General features: G+C 45.9%; 3 protein-coding genes across 3 annotated transcripts in view; 1 reads left to right on the top strand and 2 right to left on the bottom strand.

Moving 5' to 3' along the window:
• The first annotated feature begins 915 nt into the window (after window positions 1–915).
• Window positions 916–5575, top strand: LOC108497228 (cystatin-A-like). The gene is given in 4 exon segments (XM_017814677.1): window positions 916–960; window positions 963–1097; window positions 2837–2938; window positions 5374–5575. Coding segments are annotated over 4 exon segments (411 nt in total). The 3' UTR covers window positions 5503–5575.
• Window positions 5576–5800: 225 nt separating this feature from the next.
• LOC108497229 (cystatin-B-like) lies at window positions 5801–23239 on the bottom strand. Its single transcript, XM_017814679.1, has 5 exons — window positions 23234–23239; window positions 22765–22766; window positions 10944–11053; window positions 7003–7104; window positions 5801–6601 (listed from the first exon to the last, which is right to left on the bottom strand). Exons 3-5 carry the CDS (start codon window positions 11007–11009, stop codon window positions 6473–6475), a joined length of 297 nt encoding a protein of 98 aa, XP_017670168.1. The 5' UTR covers window positions 11010–11053; window positions 22765–22766; window positions 23234–23239; the 3' UTR covers window positions 5801–6472.
• The window catches only part of CASR (calcium sensing receptor), a 74685-nt gene continuing 64456 nt past the window's right edge, over window positions 13299–23527 (bottom strand). Inside the window, exons 5-7 of the mRNA XM_017814624.1 lie at window positions 22953–23183; window positions 19298–19421; window positions 13299–16563 (exon numbers count right to left, since the gene is read on the bottom strand). Of these exons, the coding sequence (XP_017670113.1) occupies window positions 15110–16563; window positions 19298–19421; window positions 22953–23183 (1809 nt within the window). The 3' untranslated portion in view covers window positions 13299–15109. The remainder of the gene's footprint in view (window positions 16564–19297; window positions 19422–22952; window positions 23184–23527) is intronic.

Here is a 23527-nt window from a genome sequence, read left to right as displayed (position 1 = left end):
TAGGTGGCTGGGGTCTAGTGTTTGCTTTTCTTATTAACCTGAAGACTGAACTCTCTTAAGATTCTTACAGTGCTTTTTACATTTATTATTAGTATTATCAGCATTTTACATTGCTTCCCCCCCCCCCGTTTTCCCAGTTAGTTGGCTTCTCCAGTTCAGTAATGGTAGGCTCCATGTGTTGTAGGTCCCATGATTCCATGACAGTGTGGGATGATGAGCCAGGAGCCAGGCAATGGTTAAGGCTGCCTATTTATGGCCTACAGTGGGTACCCTCTACGTTATCTTTGCGGATGGAGATAGGCATGGTTGACGTCAAGAAAGGATGTGTTGGCGGAAGGAGGAGGTGCTGTGGAGCCAGGATGATCATCTTTTGGCTCTGACAAACAGAACAGACCAAAACAAAATCGTAAGACCGGAACCTTGAAGCATACCAGGCCCAAAAATTAAGAGTCATTTGAACAGGAAACGCAACCCCCCCGCATATGTCAATAAGGTTAATGAAGTACTTGCTACCACACCTGATTGTGTTACTCAGCTCTCCACTTCGATCACGCCATATGTAAAAGGAGGAGGAGGAGACCATTGGGCTGTATATAAGGAGGTTGGAAACTTCATCGAAGTACAGGGAAGACCCAAAAAGACCTCAGGGACAGTCAACGGACTGCTCTCCTCTCTCTCATCCCAAGCAGGAACGTCTTTGTGGTAAGCCTTTGTGTCTGATTGTTACTATTCCCCGGGTTAGTAAAACATTATTATTGTTGTTAGAGCTTTGTTGCAGCAGGTGCATTTTCCAATGGCAATTTCAAATCTGAATTTCTGTTGCTTNCCCATTTTCCCCATTTTCCCCATTTGTCTCCTTCACCAGTTCAGTAATGGTAGGCTCCATGTGTTGCAGGTCACATGATCCCATGACACATGTTTATGTATATATAGGAGATGCTTGGTGACTCTGCTCAGACTTTGCTAAACTTCCCTTTTCAGAATCATCCATTTCAGAAACACCAGTCATTTCAGAGAAGGCATCTGCCACTATGATGACCGGGGGGTTATCTGACACCAAGGCTGCTACTCCAGAAATCCAGCATATTGTTAACCAGGTGAGTTGCACCCTGTCTATAAATGAAGTCTCTGTGTGCAAAGAGCTGAGTGCAGAAGGTTGTGTGAAGGCTGGGAGACCAGGTGTTGATACTGAAGCAGGGTTTAAACTGAAAAACCTCATGCAGAAAATGGGAATCCCCTTGATTGCCAGTTTTTTCTCTCTCTCTTCATTGTCCATAGCCAGGCACAGTACTGGCTACCTTCAGTGAATGTTCACATGTAGTTCAAAGCCCAGCTCTGCTATGCCAGCACTGAAGGGGCTTGTTTGAAAAGAGAGGAGAGGTGGCTATTTGAAGGGAGAAGGTTGTACCTGGTAGAAACAATTCCTCACTAAAGGATGTGGATAGGACAAACCACATACTAGTATGGACTAAAAAATTATATATTCAGGAGAAAGCTATTTTTAAACAGTGTGTTCTCTGCTGGCATTGTTTTCTAGGCTGACAGCTGTGATGCAGGGCTTGCTGGTGAGCCCGTGGGGCAAGGTGAGCTTGGAAAAAGGCAGGCCAGTGAGCCCAGTTGCCAGGTAGTTGGTTACAGGCAGTGGTCCTGTCCTGGAAGCAGCTATGAGAAGCAGCTCTGCAGAACTTCTAACATCCTGCAGTGCACCAGCTCTTTTTAAAACAAGTATAAAGTGCATCCTTAGGAATGCAAAGGGAACAACATAGCATGGGAAAACTCCTTTTGCGTCTCCCATCTCATGTTTCCACCCATCTACCTTCACCCTCAAGGCTCTGAAAGATGAGCTCTTCTCCCTTTGGCAACTACACAAAGCATAACGTAGGCCCTCCTTGAGGGAACAAAACTAGGAAGTGGTGTGGCTGAAGGCGTTGGTCGATACTGCTGCACACTCCCTGTGCCTGGTGTGCAAGGCTCCAGCATGTACAGAATAACCAGGGGATCAGGCCCAGCCAGCAAGGGTTTAGGTAAGGCAGGTCCTGCTTGACCAACCTGATCTCTTACTATGTCAGGGTGACCTGCCTAGTGGATGAGGGAAAGGCTGTGGATGTTGTCTACCTGGAGCCTTTGACACCATTTCCCACAGTATTATCCTGGAGGAGCTGGCAGCCCATGGCTTGGACAGGTGCACTGTTCATTGGGTGAAAATCTTTCAGGATGGCTGGGTCCAGAGAGTGGTGGTACATGGAGTTACATCCAGTTGGTGGCTGGTCACTAGCGGGGTTCCCCAGGGCTCAGTGTTGGGGCCAGTCCTGTTTAATATCTTTATTGATGATCCAGACAAAGGGATCGAGGGCACCCTCAGTCAGTTTGCAGATGACACCAAGCTGAGTGGGAGTGTTGATCTGCTGGAGGTCAGGAAGGCTCTGCAGAGGGATCTGGACAGGTGGATTGATTGGCTGGGGTCAACTATGTGAGGTTTAACAAGGCAAAGTGCTGGGTCTTGCACTTGGGTCGCAACAACCCCGCGCACCACTACAGGCTATCTCCTTTGACATGGAATTCAAAGGGCAGCAAGTAGCAGTTTCTGCTATACTGAGCAGGGGACAGGCAGTTCAGCTGGACACCTTTGAGTTAGGGGAAATCAGCTAGGAAATCTAATTCTAACAGGATTTTAAAGAATGCTGGAGGCACTGCTAGGAAAGAGGCTGGAGGTCTTGGTGTAAGTTAATTTAGAGTGGGGTTTCTGGATTTATTTCACTAAGGGGGTATGTGTGATATATGTGAATGAAAAGCTGAAATATGAACCTGCCAGTCACTTTCCCCTTTCTTTCTACAGGTGAAGCCACAATTTGAAAGCAAGGAAAACAGGAACTGTGCCATGTTTACAGCCATAGCATATAGGACTCAAGTGGTTGCTGGGACAATCTACTTTATTAAGGTTTGTATATATTATAGGAGGGAGTGCTTTGCAGTTCAACAATACAGGTGACTTGCAGAGTAGCTTAGAGCTGGAAAGAGAAGCAAATGTAGTAGAAAAACATCTATGTGAGTATGATATGATTAATAGAGTTGGGGACTATCTCCAAGTGCTGTTTGGCACTACTGTAGAAGAGGAGTAGAAAAACCTCAAAAACATGCACTAGGCTTCTTCAGATGGGACTGGTAAGTTTCTCAGGATAATCTCATTCAAAGACTTACCAACTTAATGATTTAAACAAGTTGTAATTCTGCTCTCCTGTTTCCCTTCAAAGCAAAGTAGCTTTCCTCTTGTGTCTGTGACCTCCTGTTGTGTTTACTATGCTGAATTTGAAGTCAGACTGAAGATCAGATGGAGAGTTAGAGTCCATTTTGTAACGCAGGGCAAGCATCTCATAGTCTGCTGACTAGTTTTGCAAGCAAGTAGGTGTGTTGATGTTTTGGTTCCGCATCACGTGCTGCAGAGGTACTGCCTGCCTGCTGGTTCGTTCTGTATTTTCCAAACCCTCTCTCTGCTGTGGAGGAAAAACCGGTCCTGCTTAGTTTAGATCCCTCTGAGAGCACCCTTCATCCTCTACTAGAAAACCTTACCCACGTCTGTGAGCAGCTTTCTGTGAAGTAGCACGGAAGAACTTGCTGGGTGTGGTTTGCATCTGAAGGCCAGCAGGCACTGCTGAGCAGCAGGCTGGCCTTCTGGAGCAGAGCATACATGGCATGGGACTGCTGTCTCACAAACCCCAGGTGTGTGGGGACATGTGCCTGGTGGGACACGCTCCCCTGACAAGGGTCGGAATCGTTTTAGNTGTGGTTTGCATCTGAAGGCCAGCAGGCACTGCTGAGCAGCAGGCTGGCCTTCTGGAGCAGAGCACACATGGCATGGGACTGCTGTCTCTCAAACCCCAGGTGTGTGGGGACATGTGCCTGGTGGGACACGCTCCCCTGACAAGGGTCGGAATCATTTTAGGAAAGAAATTGTCAGGTAGCATTTGTGGGGGAGTAATTCTGCAGAGAGATGTGGTGAGCATTTGCTCCACGCTTCTCATATGTAGTTGACGACAGGAAGGACAGACAGTGCCAAACATCTTCTTTCCCAGGTGCTTCTTTAAAATAACTCTTATCAGTTATTTGTGCTCAGGGGACTGTACTGACAGACTATCTCTTCTGTGGCTAGTCTTAGCTACATGATTGATGTTTGTCCTTTCCTTGCTCCTGTGAGATGTGCTTTCACTTTGTGGACAAGACACTGAAGAATACAGATTACAGGTACAGCTAGAAGTCATGCCCAGTTGCATTTCTTCCCTTAGGGCCATCTTATTGCTTACCTGGGCAATGTAAAATACTTGTCTGCTGTCCCTGCTAAGTCTCATGAACAAACTACTCAGAAATGAAGACTGACAAGTAACTGAACTTGGAAGAAATCCACCTGTAACACTGAAAACATGATTTGTCTTTTCTTGCCAACTTTGCCTGTGATGGGAAACAGTTACTCATTTTAGCAGTAACTGGAACAAGCTCTGTCACAAGATTCATTCTTTTGTATTTCTGAATCTTCCGCATCACTAATGTGTTACCAGCAGACATGTAGCTGATATGTAATCCAGACCAAGACAAACATAGTGCTACATTGCAGCCACCAGAAAGCATGTAAAAACAGTGCCTAAGGCGTTAAACTTTCCATTGATACTATGTACCTCACAGAGGGAGAGTTTAGTGCCTGTTGTGCTTGGCTGTATGAATGAAATGATACAGCTTCCTATCAAGTCTTTATGTGAGGACTTTCTGGAGGGGAAGGTGAATTACTCTGAAAAAGTATTTATTTCAGGCACGCACATGCACGCCCACAAGCACCAAGATGTGTCAGGTTGCCCATTCAGGCACTGAACAGTCTAGAGTAACTCTGCAGACAAAGGCTCCTGGCTTTCAGGTTGTCATTGTTTCTCAGGACCATGTGCTAGTTTTGGATAGATCTTTCTGTACCCTCTAGTAGGTGACACTGTCTCTGCATCTTGTCCCACCCCTGATTCATTAAGATTTCTTCATTGTCTCTTGTCTCCCACCCTCAATGTGCCAAGAAGCTGTGTGCTGGTGTGCTGGCATCTTGATGACTGAAACAGGACACAACCAAAACCTTTCTCTTGTTGTGCTTTCTGATGCTTCCACCCCCAAGCAGTCCTGCTCACTTTCCCTTCACCTGAACCTCAAGGTTTAGACAGGTGTAGACAGTTTCTGACACTGGTTACTATCCAGACTTGGTTAAGAGCTGTTGAAGTAAAAATGAAGATGTATCTAAAATTAAGCTCCCGGGCAAAGATATTCTTTCAAGAACAATAAAGAGCATCCTTTTGTTTGAACCTGCTTTGAACCCATGCTCCTCACTTTCCTGCTCTTGGTTTTTAGGTCCAAGTTTCTGATGCTACATATGCCCACTTAAAGGTGTTTCAGAGTCTTCCTCATGAGAACCAAGGTCCCAGCCTTGTCAGTTTTCAGACTGGCAAAACCAGAGATGATCCCCTGACCTACTTCTGAGAGACGATGAGAAACTGTGCCTCACTTCTGCAAGCTGTGTGGGGGTTCTGCCCGTGACAGTAAATAAAATAAGTTTTGCAAACTATTGTCCTTATTTTCCTTTTCTGCTGATATACCTGCAGAAGTCTTTCTTGTTATCTGGTCTCTCATCAGATTAAAATAAAGTATTTCTAATTAAGGCATAGAATAAGCATAAGGTTATCTGGAATATAAAAAACACGTGGAAAAAAACCCTCAGAGCAAGATAATAACTAATACTGAAAAGCAGTAAAGATAGCACTGAAGCACCAGTCAAATATGCCATGTCACGTCAAAAGAAATATTTATTGTTATTAATACAAAAATGCTTGTCCAGCATAAGTTCCTTTTCAGGACTTTTCCATAGGACTGAGAACATAAGCAAGCTGGTTTGGTTTTTTATACTTACACACCCTCTACGGGACATTACACGATACTGCTGCAAGAGGATGAACATGATTACCAAGGGAATGTTTGTTTCAAAGTACTGTGACCCTCTATCCCTTCCCTGCAAAATTGTTTCAGCTCAAGTCTCTCTTCATGTCTTTGACAATAAAATACATAGTACAGTTTAAAGCTACACATGTATTCACAGTTGCAAAACAGCACAGAAAAGACAGGCTTTCCTCTTGCTTCTTGCTACAAATACACAAGTACTAGTGTCATTCCCCTTCTGATTTCCAGACCAAGGAAGCCCACAAACAGGACTGAAGTCCAAGTTAAGTTGCAACTAAAGTTGTGTTTGCATTAGTGCAGGTAATAGGACAGCTGTATGACTCTCAAATTTAGAGACTGCACAGGAAAGGAATGACAGAAAGAAATAATTTTTTCCCACCATTACGTTATAAAAAGACACCTTTTTCCCTCCTTTGTTGGCACAGGAATCAACATTTCTCAGCCTATAGAAAATGCACGTAAGAAACCATTAGGAAAATGGACAAGATAAGCTTGCTTAGAAATAAGCCAGTTCATCGTGCTTCGTCTTGCTGCCCTGGTAACTGTGGAGGCTCAGCGGCTTGTTCTCCTGGGGAAGGCTCTTGAACACCCGCAGGTGCATGAACTCATCATTGCCAACATGGACCTGCAAAGCACGAAACCCAGTGAGATCCGTGGAGTGAGAACAGCCTTCAGCAGGAGGGATGGTGTAGACTGGTGTGTTTTGAGGACTGGGAAGCAGATAGGCAGTAAGGAAAACCATCACCTCAGAAGGTGTGGTCTTGTTTTAAACCAGACTGGGAGCCATGATTTTTGTGGAAATATCACCTAATCCTCCCATGAAAATGAAAGTAAGAATATTTCTCTATTTCACACAGTCAGGGAAAGGGCCTGAGAGGTGGATTTATTTTTTTTTTTTTTTTTAATGCACAATTTCTTATCAAGGCCAAATCGTAAGCATTCTTCCCTAGTCAAGTAATGGAAAAATCCCACCATTCCAAAGATTAAACACATTGATTAAAAAAAAAAAGTCCCAGTGCCCTCTACCTTGATGAAGTAGTTTGTTCCAGCAACCATCTGAGTTTTAAACTCCACTGCAGTGAAGACATCAAAGGTTTTCCCTTCTTTTTCTTCTAGCTGAGATTTCACCTTAAGAAAACAATAGGTTATTTAAGACTGATGCAAGATTCAAGTATTTAGGACTTAAGGCCTACAGGTCACTGCTGCTGAATTCCCAGGACTTCCTGCTTTCCCACATTAAAATATCAAAATGCATCATGTTAAGTTTTGGGTTAGAGCAGGACCAGTAATCTAAGGAGGTGGCAAAGCTGAGTGTGGTGTGAGTCAGTTGCCACAGACTGACACCAAGTCTGCACAACACTTATTTGACAATTCTTCCGATGTCTGCTGGAGTTTGTAATGTTTTCAAAATGCAAATCAGTGCTCAAGAAGTCAGAATGACTTGTTGAATACCCTAGAGGGAGGCATGAACTCCTGTGAGTTGCAGCTCTTCTCTACCATGCTTGGCTGTCTAGAATATCATGACTATATGGTAAATTCTTGGTCAGGAAAGAAATTTCAGCCTTTGCTTACCAGGGCAAGATGAGTTGTCCTGGAGTGTTTGGTGCAAGTGCAGTTCTACCCAAGCCATACCTCCTGCATGGCCTCATTGTGTAGTCCTCCCTCTACTCCCAGTGCAACAGTACCAGCAGCAAGCAGATTTTCTAGCTATATCCTGTACCTCCCCTTCCTAAATTCAAGGGGAATAAATGCATCTGCTTTCCTGCATTAATCCCACCCACCTGCTTCTCTGGAGAAAAACAAGTGCCAACTTGCCACTGCTCCAGTGCTCTAGGTGAAGTAGGAACAGAAACAATTCCTGCAACATGGTATGTTCTTCCACCTGTCCAGCACCCTGAAGGCACAGGACCAAACTCTGGTGCCATTCCAGTGACCATCCTGTCCCCGGGAGCTGTGAACATACTTTTCACCTTATCTCAGAGGCCATATCTGTAAGCTTCTTCCAGGCTATGAACAGGAAGATAGCAAGATGATGATGTTTGGACACTTTTCTAGTTGTTTTTTTGCCATATGGAATTCAAAGCTAAGATGCAATGAGGGGCACAGCCCCAGAAAGCATTGGGCAGTCCTACCTCCTCCCCTTCCCCTGAGTCACAGGGTGGAGCAAGTGGTTTCAGTTTTCATCACTAGAGCTACTTTTACAAATTTTAAGCAGCAGGGTGGACATAAGTATCCCACTGACCTTATCCTGTCTCGTGCTCCTTTAACAACCCTAGGCATTGTGCAAGGTTGGTTTCTGAGGTCTCAAAGTTGCCCCAGCTCAGCACATTTTGTACTTCCACCAGCAAGCTGAACACTGGGCCCCATGAATGCAGGCAGCTCAGAGTCACATGCAGCTGCCAGCTTGTCAGGGTGTTATAGTGGCAGTGACTCACCACAGCATGTGACAAATGAGCACTCTGATTCAGTATGGAGAGGGAGATCCCAGACACAAATACTCTCCAAAAGGGTTGGTATCAGCCCACCTTGGCAGTTCACGATCTCAGTGTGGATGTGGGGGTCCTGGGGGACACAAGCCAGCACTGTGTCGTGGTGGTAACAAAGGTAAGAGCATACTACTGAGCATCAGCCAGGAGCCCAGGCAGAAGGGAAGCAAGCAATCGCTGCCCTTTCCTTGGCATTTTTAGAGAACATTTGGAATAATGTGTCCAGTTTTGGGTCTCCAGCACAAGAAAGATGTCAATAAACTGTAGTGAGCTCAGCGGAGCATTCCATGAGCTCAGATGGCTGGAGCACTCATGCTGTGAGGAGAGGAAGAAAATGAGCTTGCTCAGCCTGGGGAAGAGAAGGCTTTAAGGTAAACTTTCCAGTACCTGTAAGAAGTCAGGCTCTTTACTGAGGAGAGATGGCAGAAGAATGAGACACAATGGTCATAAATTGAAACTGGAGGTTCAGACTGGAAATAAGGAAAAACTTCTCCCCTGAGGACACTCCTGCAGTACAGCAGGAGTGACCAGAGAAGCTGTGGCATTTTCATCCTTGGAGGTTTTCAAGACCTGACTGGACAAAGCTCAGAGCAGCCTGGGGCTGCTCACCCTGTGCTCAGGCAGCAGATGCAGTCCCTTCCCACCCAAATAATCTGTGATTCAATCACAGGACTGAAAATTATCAGGCCATGAAGGCTCTTCACCGCTCTGCACAGGCGGTTTGCTTAGCACAGCTACTAAAAAGCAGATGGTTCTAAATCACCCTGAAGAACTTCTGCCACAGTTATCAGTTAGAAGCCAAAGGCTTAACAGGCCCCTGGGTGGAAATCCTTGATGTGGAGAGGCAGTTCCTATGGGACTCCTAAGCCAGACACTGCTGAAGGAAGCTGTCCTGTTCTGTGCCACACTATACCTGCTCTGGGCGAGCAGCAGTACTTGCCAGGGTCACAAAACTGAACGACATTCAGTCATCACAAGGATTCTTACGAAACAGTGCAATGAAGGCAAGAACTGGAAAAGCAGGAAGAGGAAATATTTTTATGGCAAGCAAACTGACAGGCTCTAATAAATCTCCACAAAGATTTGACTTTAAAAAACCAAAACGATTTAAGAAGTCTACCTAGATTAAACAAAACTAATGTTTTCTCCACAGTCTGTCCAGAGGAGGATATGACTGCGTTAGCAAGTTTCAGTTTTTGGTCTTTCCACTTGTATTTCATTAAATAATTTAAACTGGCAGTCAAAACAAGCTGGACAAACTCTGAAGTATTTATATGATTTAAATGAAAATGCCAGATTTTTAGTTAATTCTGTCCACTTCTGAATCCAAGAGGGGCTTATTTTCACACTCTTTATTTCTGGATTATCAAACCACTGCAGTCTGCCAGACAGTCAGGATTTCAAAACTAGTTTTAAGATCACGTGCAACATTAATTGCATATTTGCATAAACTTTAACATGATATGTAGGCCTTTTCAAGTCAAAGCATTAAGTGTGACTCTCTCATCAATTCTCAATAATGTACTTACTACTGCAAACTGTCTCTTTTTTTATAGCAAATAATCATTAGATTGTACAAGTTAAATGATAGTTTCAATGACTGCTGTGCGTTTGGATGCTCTGTAGGTGTTTAGGAACTGCTACAGCCTGGGGAACAAACACGGGACATTGACAAGGAGCATAAGAAGATGGAGCTTGCCCTTCATCTTTCCTTACTAGATTGCCACATGCCATCCATTACAGAAACTGGACCATGAAACTTAGCTGTACATTGGCATTTTTAGAGTAAAAGTATGTGCTCCATTAACACATGAGCAGTAAATTAAGTTACTGTAAGTAATATAGCATCAGGATTTTGAGCTGGCAGTGCTTGGAGCTGAATTCTGTGTTCAGGAATAGCAGAAGCAGCGAGTAAGTTTTCTTGCTTATTTCCCGATTCTCCCCACGCCCCCCAAAAAACCCCAAACAAACCCAAAACAAAAAAACACCAACCAAGCAACTCTGTTCCCCCAAGAAAACAAACCCCAAACTAAACTAAAAAAAACCCAAACAAAACACCAAACACAAAACAAAACCCAAACGTAAGCACAAGGTTTAGACTTTGTAAGAACCATGTCAGCTCCTTCCTCGAGCTCAGGACAGGGCACATTTTGGGTTTCCCGGTGGCCCAGCCCATCTCCCGCACTTCCAGGGCCGGAGCCGGCAGCACCCCGGCCCTCCCTGCGCACTCCGCGCTGCCCACAGTTCCTCTGGAGTCAACCGAACCACGCCAGGCCAGGAGGGAGCAGGGAGGGTTCCGAGAGCCGGAGACTGCTCCGTGCATTCCCAATTCCCTACGGCTTTTACACTGGGTTGCCGGCGGTGTCCCCGCGCAGAGCGATGTCCGAGCACACCCCCGGCCCCACGACAGACCCTGCACTGGGACGGGACCCCCTCTCCCGGGCCCGCGGGTCCATCCCGGGGCTCGCCCCGGCCGCTCACCTCCTGCACGATCTGCTGCGTCTCGTCGGTGGCGGGACGGACCGCCGAGACGCCCCCGCACAACATGGTGGCACCGCTCCGCTGCTGCCGCCCCGATCCTCCACCACGGACTGGGCCGCGGCTGCCGGCGGGGCGGTGCCGGGGGCGGGCCCGGGGGCGGTGCCGGGGCTCGAACCCGCGGCCGAGGCGAGGCGGGGCGAGGCGGTGGCGGGTGGGGGTCCGGCCCCGGCAGCGCTCGGGCCGGGGCGGTTCAGCGCAGCCCGGCGGGACTGGCGCTCTCCGGGCTCGGCGCGGGGATTGCGGCCCGCCAGCCCATTAAAGAGAAAAACAGCTAAAAGCAGCAACTGCAATAAAAGCTGCCGGCAGAATTTATTCTGCCCCCTTGACGGAAGGGAGGCAGCCTGTCCTCACCGGGCGGCGCCCCTGTGACACTCCTGCGTGAGGACAGGGCTGCCGTCAGATGATGCGTTTTCCCTTTCCTGTGTGTCGCCTTTTCCAGCAGCGGCATATTCTCGGTAGCCGCGTGGAAAGTTCCATCTTCAGGACTCCCTCGTTCACCATGCTCATTGTTCCCTCTCCCAGGCTGATTTTGCCGTTCCTCAGCCAGCAAACCGAGGCGGTGGTGAATTATCCAGTTCTGAGAAATCCCCTGGGGAGATTTCAGGCTGAATGTTCAGGTCTTAACAGTCTTTATAGTCCCTACAGTTTAAACATCCAGACTCCTTGGGAAAACAACAATAAACACCTACCTTCCATCTCCCACTTTGCAGCATCCCTTTGTAAATTTGGTCAATATAACCCTAAATTTAATGGCAACAGACATTAGAAACTGAATGGAGCTCCTGGACTCACAGGGAGTACATGGTGAAAAGCATGAACCAGAATGGGCAAGAAGGTTTCTTTCCCCTGGTATCACCTATAAAAAAAGGGCTCTGCTGGGGCTTTGGGCAGGCAGAGCTCTGCCGAGTTTGTGAGGAGACTGGGGATGCAGGATCAGGCTCTTCACTGGGATGGTTCCCAGCCCATCAGCTGAATTTGCTGATGGAAATCCCTTCACAGAGATGATCCACTCTGTTGTTACTTTACTAAAAAATGGTTCAGGAAACACCACACTGGGGCATGCTTTCCAGCGGGTTTTGAGCCATGGTAGGTGGGACAGGGCAGCCATCCATGTAGCATCTTCTGGTAGGACATGCCAATGGAGATTCTCAGGCTTGACCTTTCAACAGAATAATTTTCTCCACCTTGTCTTCATCAGTATGTGACACACCAACAGGCTTTTGGGCATCTGCCTGACCAGACCTCCTCCTGAACTTGGTAAGATAACAACATATCCCCTTCTCTGTTCATGGGGAAAGGGTCTGGTTGCAAATTGCCTTCCTGAAGGGGTCCTTTTTTACTGAACTTCCCTTGTGCCCAGAGTGCGTGTCACTGCCATTGGCTGCAGCAGCAGCTCTCGGGCAGCCTGTGGAGATGGAGGCCTAGAGCTCCAAGTGGGACTGCAGTGAGGGTGGATGGGGTTTTCCCAGCAAATATAGCCTGGCTAGTCAGTGCTAAAAAATTATGGCAGCTCTTGGAAACTCACTGTGTGCCAGCGTATAAATTCCTTTTAAGTTAATGTAAAGAATGAAAAACACACAAAGAATGAAAAGTACCCAAATGTCAATATTATCTACTGTGTGTATAGCTAGTGAATAGTGCTCTCCAAACAGGGCAGCCCATGGTGACTTTGTGTTTCTCATATGTGTGTATTCATGCATAATCTTTGGTTTGTATCCTGTGTCATTTTCATTTCATTCATTAAGCTCTTATATGTTTCAATGCTGTCAGCTTCACTTCAAGGGCTACTGTGCTGGGTTTGGTCCACTAGCACTAAAACTACTTGGCTACTAGAACTTTTTGGAAGTGTGACCCATAATCAAAGCACTTTTTTTAGCCCTTTCTGCCATGTAGTGCCCATCCACTTTTATGCATTTAGGCTCAGGACATCATGGGTCTCAATTCTGTACCCTAAACTGAGGCTAGAAGCCACAGTCAAAAGCCTGGAGAAGGATCCTGGGTTTTAGAAGCAGTTCTCAGATCTCACTGGGTACAGGGATAGAATGTGGTTTCCAAAACTTTTGGCTACAAGAATTTGTGTTTTCAAACTCACTCTTTTTTTTTTTTTTTTTAAACCAGCTCTGCCACAGATTTAATCAAATATTGCAATTTGCAAGCCTTACAATTAAAGTTGGATTGGTTCTTACGTGATGTAATTAAAATGTGAGCCCACTCCAAGGGGGATGTAACAGATCAACAAAAGGGTTAAAATACCTTGTCTCAATAGTGTGCCACTTGGGCTTTCTGGATTTGCACTTTGGTCTTCCTAAGTCAAGAACTCCCCTTCCTTATCAACAACAAGTGGAGGTGGCAAAACAAAGGTTTTATGCAGTAATGTCACCTGTAAGTTTTATTTGCCTGCCCAGGCAAAAGAACAACCAAGCAAAAACAGTAACAAGAGAATTGTGATGTTTTCCCCAACACTTTCACACACAGTCCTTTTGTCTCTGCTCACACTGAGCTGCAGGCCCATCTACCTTTCCACAGTGGTCTAGATTATCTTGATGTTTGATGAGGGAGGGTACTGACAACTTCCAGAAGCTTGGTCTTGCACATGGAATATGGGAAGAGGGAAATAAATTCTGCAATGTAACCTTAGCCCCTCCTGCCAGGCTGTCCAGGGGTGCTTTTTCTCTCATCAGGCTGCAACAAATGTCTCTTCTAATGACTCTCTTACTTCAGTATGGATCAAGAAAAACCAGGCATGCCTTGCAAAACCAGAAGCATTTACATTTGCTTTAAGGGGAGTGGGACAAGAGTAATGAAGTTCTGCTATGCTCTCTGCTGAAGTCCTTACTGTTTTTCTTTAGGTACAGTCCACCCTTCTTGTTCTAGATGCCCTCTCTTCAAGATGGGAAATAACCTAGCAGATGGCCTATAGGTGCCAAAAAACATATGCAGTTTGTCCATTTGTCTTGGTGCATGTCCCAGAGCCCAGACTTGTATGTCTTCCTCATCCAGTCATCTACCAGCACACGCACTTCAGATGTTCACCCATTCTGGTGATCATACTATCCCTTCTGGGGGCTACTTCTCCATCCCTCACTCCTCCATTTCTCCTTGTTTCATTTGCTTTGTATCAGGCCCAGCAGTACCGCCAGGACTAGTGCAATGCTCTGTGTAGGTGTGAGGCAGATTAATACAGCAAAGTACAACACTGACTAAGGTGTGAAAGGGTTAGCCATGTATGCCATGTGGGATAGTACAGAAGCAACTCTTTGTTAAGCATACAACTACTAGCAACATAATCAATCATGGATACATCTCATTGTGCTCTCACAACGTTGCTGGGGGGGATTTACAAGCTGTTCTCCCCCTCCACCAAAGCAGGCAGGCTGGAGGTAAAGGTACCCCAGCTGGAGGAAACCAGTAGGAACCTAGTAGCTTGGTCTAGTGCAATGGAGTCTATGGAGAGTATTGTCCAATATTTCTTGTTGGGCAGAAAGGAGAGACTGGGACATTACTAAATATAAATAGCATGGCGCTCTGTCACATTAAATACTTTACATGTTCACACCCTTGGCTGTACACAGCATGTAGGATGTTGGGGGCTTTTTTATTTTCCCCATGACTGTGCTTTCCTGAAGTGAAACCGTGTACCTTGCTTTTGTAGAGCTGGGAGTCCTGATGCACATGGTTACAGATCACATATACTGGATAAAGAGGAATTATTATACATAGTGGGAAAGAGGAATATTATACATAAATGTAAAAGCAGGGTATAGTGGAATTGCCTAATGCCTCCCATAGTCAGCTGAGTTGCAGTCTGGCAGGAAAAGCTTATGGAGGCGAGGCAGCATGCAGATTTCTGCTTAAGCCCCACCAGAGGCAATCTTCACTTGTCCTTCTGAGATGTCCTGGTTTCAATAGAGCAAATGCAAATTCAGTCCAAGGCACCCCAGACACAGTCCTTCCTCTGGAGGCACATGTGTTACCCTGCTGATGCTAACAGTAAGGTGTGGTGGGGCTGTGTCACAGGGGTGTGTCTTTGTTGTCTTTCCCATTCAGAAGCAAGAGGTGAGCAAGTTCCTCTTGGGGGCTAGTGTGCTTTTCACAATCTTCTTTTGTTAGGAATGTATCGTGTTCTCTGTCACAGAGCCACCTCCAGTGCCTATAAAATTTCGGGAGTTAGCCGATTGCAGGGAAGGCTCTGCCTCAGGGCTTGGTACCTCTTCTTTGTTGTTGTCTCCCGCCACTGACTCCTGCGAGCTGGTCTCTGGGCTGGAAGCTGCCTGGAAGCTGGACTCAGCGCCAAGGGGCTCGTTGATCTGCAGGGGGAGCAGGGCCCGGTGCCGCATCAGGCTGTCGTCGCTGTTCTGAGCCTCCAGCGAGTTCCTGCGCTTGGCATTCCTGTTGGCCATGGCGTTCTTCTGCGGCTCCTCGAAGCTCAGTGACAGGGTGACTGTACCACTCCCAAAGCTGACTTTTTGCTTGCACCCACGCTGCTGCTGGCGCTGCCGCTCGGCAGAGGCTGGTAGAGGAAAAGGATCCTCATGGTTGCTCTTGCTGCTGATGGAGGAGGAAGGGGTGGAGCCGGTGGAGCCCCCCAGGCTGTTGGAGCGCTTGCGGGACACGTTGCTCCGTCTCAGTGTGGCCCTGGCAGCCACTTTGAAAGCGTGGGCAGCTGTGCTGCAGCGCACCTCCTCGATTGTGTTGCGGGAGGGCTTAAAGAGGATGATGTAGACTTTGTTGAAGAAGATGCAGGCCAGGAGCCCAAAGCTGGCAGCCAGTATCGCAATCACCTCCACAGCAGAGACAAACTTGCCGTATGTGCTGGCGTAAGCAGGGATGAAGGAAATCCACACAATGAAGAATATCAGCATGCTGAAGGTGATGAACTTGGCCTCGTTAAAATTCTCAGGCAGCTTTCGAGACTTGAAGGCGAAGAAGAAACAGATGGCTGCCAGTAGGCAGGTGTAGCCAATGAGGAAGCCGAGGGCCATCAGGGAGCCTTCATGGCAGGTAATGAAGATAATCTCATCCTCCAATTCATGGTTTCGGTAACTGGATGGTGGGGCTGTGTAGAGCCAAATCACACAGATGACAATCTGCACAAATGTGCATAAGAAGACCAGGAGGAACTGGAGGTTGAGGCCCCACCACTTTCGGTGGAGGCTCGTGGGAATCTTTGCCTCGAAGACGAGCAGGACACGGTTGGTTTTCACCAGGATGCAAGAGATGCAGAGGACAAAGCTGATACCAAAAGCTGGCTGTCGCAAACGGCAAGTCCAGTTCTGGGGCTCACCAATGAAGAACAATGAGCTGGAGAAGCAGCAGAGCAAGGAAAAAAGGAGGAGGTAGGACAGCTCCCGGTTTGTCGCTTTGACAATGGGTGTGTTGCGAAATTTGGTGAAGACTCCCAGGACAAAAGAAGTCAGGAAAATTCCCAGGACAGCAAAGAGAGTCAGAGCAATCCCAAAGGGCTCAGTCCAGGCCAGAAACTCTATCTGCTTAGGGATGCAGGACGTATGGTTCTCATTGGACCAGTAATCCTCAGGGCACTTGTCACAGGCACTTGCATCTGGAAAAGAATGGACAAGAAGAGGATAGGTTTGTCAGAATGAGAGGTTGAAATGTGGGATGACATATATGGCAGCTACACACTGGCCTTCATCTTCAATACATGAGATCTTCCACTCATGACTGCAGATCCCCAGGATCCTATGTTGGTGTCTAGAGTATTTAACAGTGAAACAACCAACCTCCCATGGGCTATACAGCAAAACACGAAGCATGCTTAGTTCCAGCTTAAAAAAAGTCCTGCCCCTGCACTCATGCTTTTGTAATCTATTTCCTGGCAAAACTTTGTAAACTTCAATTGCTATCAGCTGTTACACAGGCTCTGTTCCTCCCTCTTCCTTGTTCCTTCATTTCTATCATCTACTTCTATCCATCTTCATACCTCTCACAGTTTTATCATCATTCAAACATCCTGCCTTTCTCTATTACAGAGAAAATTAAAAACGTGCTTGCCTCCTTAAATGCTTTGAGAACCTATTTCATATTCCATAGAGGCAAGTCTTAGTGTTTAAACTGCTCTTCCCTGAAGGCAGGCAATGCCCTTGATTCCCAGCACACTCTCATTTCACGTTGGAATATCAGGGAAAGATGTGTCTTAATCATATCGCTCTCCCCACACCTAGAAAGTGTCCTAGAAAGTGCCAATGGTTGGCATGATCAAAAGACAAGGACCTGCTGCTTCTGCTCGTCTTTTTTGACCCAAATTGTTCTTGTGCTGCAGCAGGGAGGGTCATGACTCCTTTGATGGCATGGAAGGGGGTTGAGAGCAGAGAGCTGGAGGTCTCAACTTACCTCCTCCTTTGGGATCCCAGCACGATAGCAAGGGGCTGCATTGAGTTCTGGGAACAAACATTCAGAAACTCCTTTTAGCAGCAACCTCTCTCTGAGCTTTCCACCTGAACAGACACAGACTCTGACCACAGCTTCCAGAGCAGAGATTAATGTTAATGAGAAAGTCAGAAACGCCCAGCTAATGAGGGCAGAGGTTTTCAAGCACTCTTATTCTTAAGGCATGGTTGGAGGCAGCATCCATGACCTGATATGATATTACTTTCCTAAGGACTCTTTGCCTCACCTAAGCTGTTCATGTGAAAACCTGGCACTAGATGCAAAAGCTCAGTCAGAAGCTCTCATCACCACGTCATTTCATTTACATCCATTCAGCCTGTGCCTTTTATCCTGGAAGCCTATTGCAAACTGCAGGCAAGGCAGAGTGAACTTCACATAATGGGGAATTCAGCTGCCTCTACCCCTCTAATAGGGGCAGCTATCAGCAACACATCCCAAAGATGTGCTTTCACTGCTGTCTTGTGGTGGCTTAGCGACCATGCTGCCACTGAAGGGAGTAAACCAGATCTCTCTCCTCCCCTAAGGCTGCTCATTCCTGCCACCTCCTTTGTGTGAGCTCTAGAGGGCATACAGCTTCTTGTTCTAGCTGGAAACAGCCTGCCAAGAGTTTGTTTTCAGAAAGACCAGAGACCTGATCTAACTCGCTCTATGGTTGCAGGAGTACCAGCACTGCTCCCAGAAAAACGGTGGGACCAAACAGCTGGGAGAGGGCAGATTGCTTCTTCTGGTAGCACTGCTGTCTCAGTTGGATGAGACTGGTTGTAAAACTGTTCTCTATGCCTATAAAACTAGCAAGCACAGGAAAGAAAGACCATTACTGTCAGCTGAAATTGCAGCAGGAAACTGTGGAGTCAGAGGGCAGTTGCCCTCTCAGCCTGATAAAGTTCACCAGAGCTAGCTCCCAAAATCATGTGGAAAACACAAAAATATCCCTATTACACATGACCAGAATTACTTCTATTTAATCTGAGAGTGCTACTTCCAAGAATCCTGTAGTACTATATGTTCACACTAAAAAGTTTTCATTCCTGTCTGATAGGACACAAATTATATTCTCTCAATGAACACTTGTTCAGTTTTGCAGTGTTTGCTGGAACTAGTGTACAGCAGAACGTGTGAGAAAATCCTGAGTGCTCTTCAGTGTGGAGGGGACTGCTGTTCTGAAAGAATTTATTTGTCTTCATTACCCTGGGGATGTCCAACACTGAGGGAGCACTAACGGTGTTGGAAATTCAAAATTTTTTAACCATTTATAAAACTGAGGTTATCTCTTCCCTCCACTTCAGAACCTGAGTGGCTTGATCCAAGCTCCCAGTGAAAGCAGCAACAGAGATGTCCACAGGTGTGATCAACAGAAGCTGTGGTTGGTGACTCCATAAAGGGAAATACTCCTCTCTTCTTGGGAAGTCAGAGATGTAATGGATTTTATTTCTTTGTAAAGCATGAAATAAAACCCTGACAACATGAGAAGAAGATGGAGGCAGACAGACAACTACAGAATTTAGGTTTAGGTTTGGGAATGTCTCCTTCCCATAGGTTTTTGGAAGAACAAAAGCTACTGCTACAGTGTAATGGAGTTTACTTGTGGCTGAAGACTTGTGCCTGAGAAGCTTCCTATTTGCAAGTTGTTTTTCAAGTTCTCTGCCTTAATATTCCCAATGCAGAGCATTAGGTACAAGCAGGCTTAGCAGAAGACAGCACCTGAGGACCATTGGACTCAACTCCTCTAAGCTGGCCAGAAGTCTCTCCAGACTTTTTGTGAAGCCTCCTGGCAAGGCAACCGCCAGCTCAGCCCTGCAGGGAAGCGATTTCAGCACAACTGTGAGTGATGCCCAGAGGGCTCACACTGTCCTCTGCAACCCCCAAAGCAGCTCTGTGGGTATTACCTGTTTCATCACTGTACTCCCCGTCTGGGCAGTCCACGCACTCGAAGCAGCAGGTGGGCTCTCCCTCAATAATTCCCTTCCTTGTGCCTGGCAGGCAGTCCCTGCTGCAGTTAGAGAAAGGCACCTGAAAGGAAAAAGAGCCCAAAGAGTGTTAATGGGGGCAATGTCCCACAGGCAGCCTTTCTACTCAAGACCTTAGGCTTCCTCCAAGGGTGTTATTGCTTGACTGGTTCGCTGGATGGAGAGCCTCAAATGCTCACCTCTCTCCCTGCTGAACAGACACGTTTCGCACAATAGTCCTTCCCCAACCCACTGCAGTGAGGTTTCTCTGAGAGAACACACCGAGGGATGGTAGGGAAGATCAGCAGATCTTTGTAATCTCTATGGTGTTGTGGGCATTGCAAACTGGTATGTGACCATGATAGACATACCAGAAAACAGTCATTAGATTGTTAAAAGAAAAGACAATCGACCTCTACGGACGGGAATTTGATATAGATGGAAATGAGGAACTCTGACTACTGATCCCCAATTCCATATATTACATTTTATCTGCTAATAATTTATGGAAATTAAAACAGTTTTTTGAAATCCAGTTCCTCCTGTTCTCCTGGAGACCCCCCAACCCAGAAACAAACAAAAATACCTCGGTAAATTAACTAAACAAAAGGAGTTTTCATATGAAATAAAAGTGAAAAAAAAGGCCCTGTTTTAAGAACTGAGCATCTAAATCAGCAGCTATATACAGATCCAAAGACTTCTGCTGCTGCAAATGATGAGCTTGTCACCTGCTGGCTGTACATTTATGCTGTATGTGAACCCACCTGGGCATGGTCATGTCCTGGCAGCAAGTGGTTGCATGGGCACACTCACTGCATGCCTAAAGTACACTGACACAAGGAGTTCAGCATAATAAATGGAAGCTTGGGCATTTTTCACACAGAAGCATGACCTGAGGTTGAGTTCACCTTTTCCCAACTAAATTAAGGAGAGTTGACATAGGACATGGCTTTCTCTGCTCAGGGGACTAAAAACCCACAATTTCCACTGGTAGCAAAATAACATGATCTGTACATGCCTAAGGGCTGTTCTGTGTGGAAGCCTCCATTCGCCTTTTTGGAAGTTCACTGCTGTTTTACCCAAATGCTGCCAACCTGCTGATCTCTAGGAACCTCCTGTGTGGATGCACTTAGGCAGTTTGGAAATTGCTTGTGTACAGGCACTGACCTCAGCCAAAGGGTAAGCAAGCCCTCAGTAACGGCCACTCCTATGTGGAGATGACCATTTCGTGGCTCAGGTGAGAGCAGTCACTGTTGCCTATCTCTCTGAAGTGTAGCTGCAGCACAGTTTGGGAATGCTATTTCTAAGCTGTTGATCAGGATTGCATCATTAATTGGACAGACACAAATCCAGGGCAAATCCCTGCAGCTCCCCCTGTGAAGCACTCTTTGTTGTTAATGCCTATTGCTATCAATACAGTATACACATTCCTTGAGACAGTACTTCAGCAGGTAGTGCATCCATCAAGAGGACTTCATCAGTCTAGACTGTCTTTCTTTAGGCTGCCAGTGGTGATTTTGAACAGGCCTGAATCAAAGGCCTGACTGAAGTCACGCACTGCTTCCCCATTATCTACTAAGTTGATTGAGCTTGCAAGGAGGAAAATTAAATTGGTTTGACATGATTTTATCTTGACAAATATATGTTGGCTTGTTCTTATCAGTTTATTATCCTCTAAGTGTTTATAAACGGTTTAATTTTTTTTATCAAGTCTTTTAGGTTACTGAAGCTCAGCTCAATTGTGTAATTCGCTCAGCTCTCCCATATCTGCTTTAAAAACAGGTATTACGATTACTCTCCTCTAATCCTTTGAGACATCACCCATCCTCCACGTTTCTCAAAGATGAATTGCTAGTACTGTTGTGATTGCTGCATTCTTAAGTATTCTGTGGGGAATTTTATCAAGTTCTGCCAAAATGAATCTATCTATCTATCTTACCTACTCTTCAACCTGTTCTTTTGCAAGTCTGCCCAATGGTGAAGTTCCTGTGTTAAAATTACCCACATTTAATCTTTTTGTGAGAATGACAAGAGGCACAGAAGCTTCAGTGAGTGAAGTACTGGCTACTGCCTCGGAGCAGAGCCTTTCATCTGGAAGAAATTAAAACTCTATAAACTGAAAAAAAGGCTGCAGCAAACACAGAAATCACAAACCCCTCTGATGCACAAAATTTACCTGCCCTGGCTTACACTCAGCACCATCTTGTCAAATTTTTAACAGTTCACAACAGATAATGAATATAAATATTGCACTTTTGGAGAAATTTAAACCAAGAGAACACAATTACTCAGTTTAAGTAAAAAACAATAAAATCCTAACTGTTGGGAAAAGTGTAAGTTCCATTTGCAACAATCAGAAGGAGGGGTTAGAATATCAGGGGTTTTAAAATTCCACTTATAGTTTGTGCTCAGAGACTCCAGCTAGGCTTAGAAAAGCCTGATCTCAGTATTTCTGTGATATTACACTCTGCTCAATCCATGCCTCCTTGAGAGTTCATGGATTTGATCCAGGAGTGAAGCTGGGGTACCTGGAGTAAATGTAAGGCTTAACTGATGGTGTTAAGTGTATTAGGCAAGTGTTGCTAAAATGCAGAAACATTTACCTGATCTGGCAGCCAATGTGAATAATCATCTGGAAGTGAATTGCCTTGTTCATTGATCAGGTGCTGATTTAACACATCTAAACATTGCAGCAGGGCCTGTCAGTGACAGTTCTGAGCTAATGCTCCACTCTCTGTGTCCCCTTCAACACCACAAACCTGCTCAGTATCCTCTCTGGGAGCCAGGGTTTCTGCCTAGGCTGGAGTGAGCTGCTGCCAGCTGCGACAGCAGCTCACCTGGCTCTTGTCTGGAGATCTCTGTACCATGTTTCCATCATGTGGGTAAGACACAGCCTGGCTGCTAATGACAATAGTTATGCTGAAAAGATCTAACATATGCAAGAAAGTGGAGAAGGATTAAGCCCTGACTAAAATCAATCACTACATCTTGAGATCTCTACTTCTGAGACTGCAGAAGCACCTTCAGGTAGATTACAAAAAAAGGCAGCAGGTGCTGGTGTCTCCCACTATTTGAGCACCAAGTTAACCCAGGCAGATTGACAGGGCTTGCTCTGTTTGGTTTGCAAGGGTGTGAGGAAGGCTCTGTGATTTGGTGGGTGAAGCCAGCAGAAAGAGTTATGAATGTATGCAGGAGCAAGAAAAGATACTGGGAGTGAAAGAGAAGGCTGTTTTCAGCAATAAAACTACTAAGCTCAGGAAAACTTGACTTAGTCAACAACCAGACTGGGGTAATAATTTCTGTTGAAACAGCACTGCAAAATTCCATTCTATCTATTTGGGCCAGGAAAAAAGATATTATTTAAATCATTAATACTCAGGCTCTAAAATGTACAGGAGGGGAGGAACAGCTGCCCATTATTTCCAGAAGTATATTAACAAGGATGTAAAAGACTACAGCAGAGCCCATGTATACAATAAGATGAACGGATCTTTTAATGAGACATGGAGCCATAATACGAGGAGTGTGCAGGGTTAGTTCAAATTTCAGCTTGTGGAAACTTAGGAAGCATTGCTGGGAGGATTTAAGCACTTACCTCCTTAGAGAATCCACCCCACAGGATCTTGTTTTCATTGATAAAGAGCCTCTCCCCTTTCTTGGCATAAACGTTGTAGTGCCCAACCTCTTCAAAGACGACCGAGCCATCCTCCGGAGAGAGATGCCAATTGATTATTGAGTAATTTCCTACCAGGTCCCCAAACTCATCAAAATCCACTTGCTCCCCCATGTTATTGGTGAAATTTAAGTGTCGCAGATGCTTGAGAACCTAGAGAGAAACAGAGAGACACTGAACGCCTGTGTGTTTCAACCTACCACAGCACACATCTGCTGGGGGGACAGAAACGGGAAGAATCGCTTTACTACAGTCCTTAATCTCTTAGGAATCATTTAATCACAGCAGTAGGAGGCTTTCCCTCATGGATGTCACATGCACACAGAGAGCCTGTACAAACCTTGTAGACAACACAAGGTATCATGACCCTCAGGGAGGTCATCAACCCATCTGTAACACTTCCTGATGCTACCCCAACATCCATTTATCATTCTTCTTCGGTCCCTTTGAGCCACCTCTGCAAGCCCATAGCTTTTTGTGAGGGTCAGAGAAGCAGC

The sequence above is a fragment of the Lepidothrix coronata genome, unplaced genomic scaffold (genome assembly GCF_001604755.1).
Source record: "Lepidothrix coronata isolate B3197 unplaced genomic scaffold, Lepidothrix_coronata-1.0 Scaffold46, whole genome shotgun sequence".
Lineage (NCBI taxonomy): Eukaryota > Metazoa > Chordata > Aves > Passeriformes > Pipridae > Lepidothrix > Lepidothrix coronata.
The sequence above is the reverse complement of the archived record's forward strand: the minus strand, read 5'-3'. Positions and strand labels throughout refer to the sequence as shown.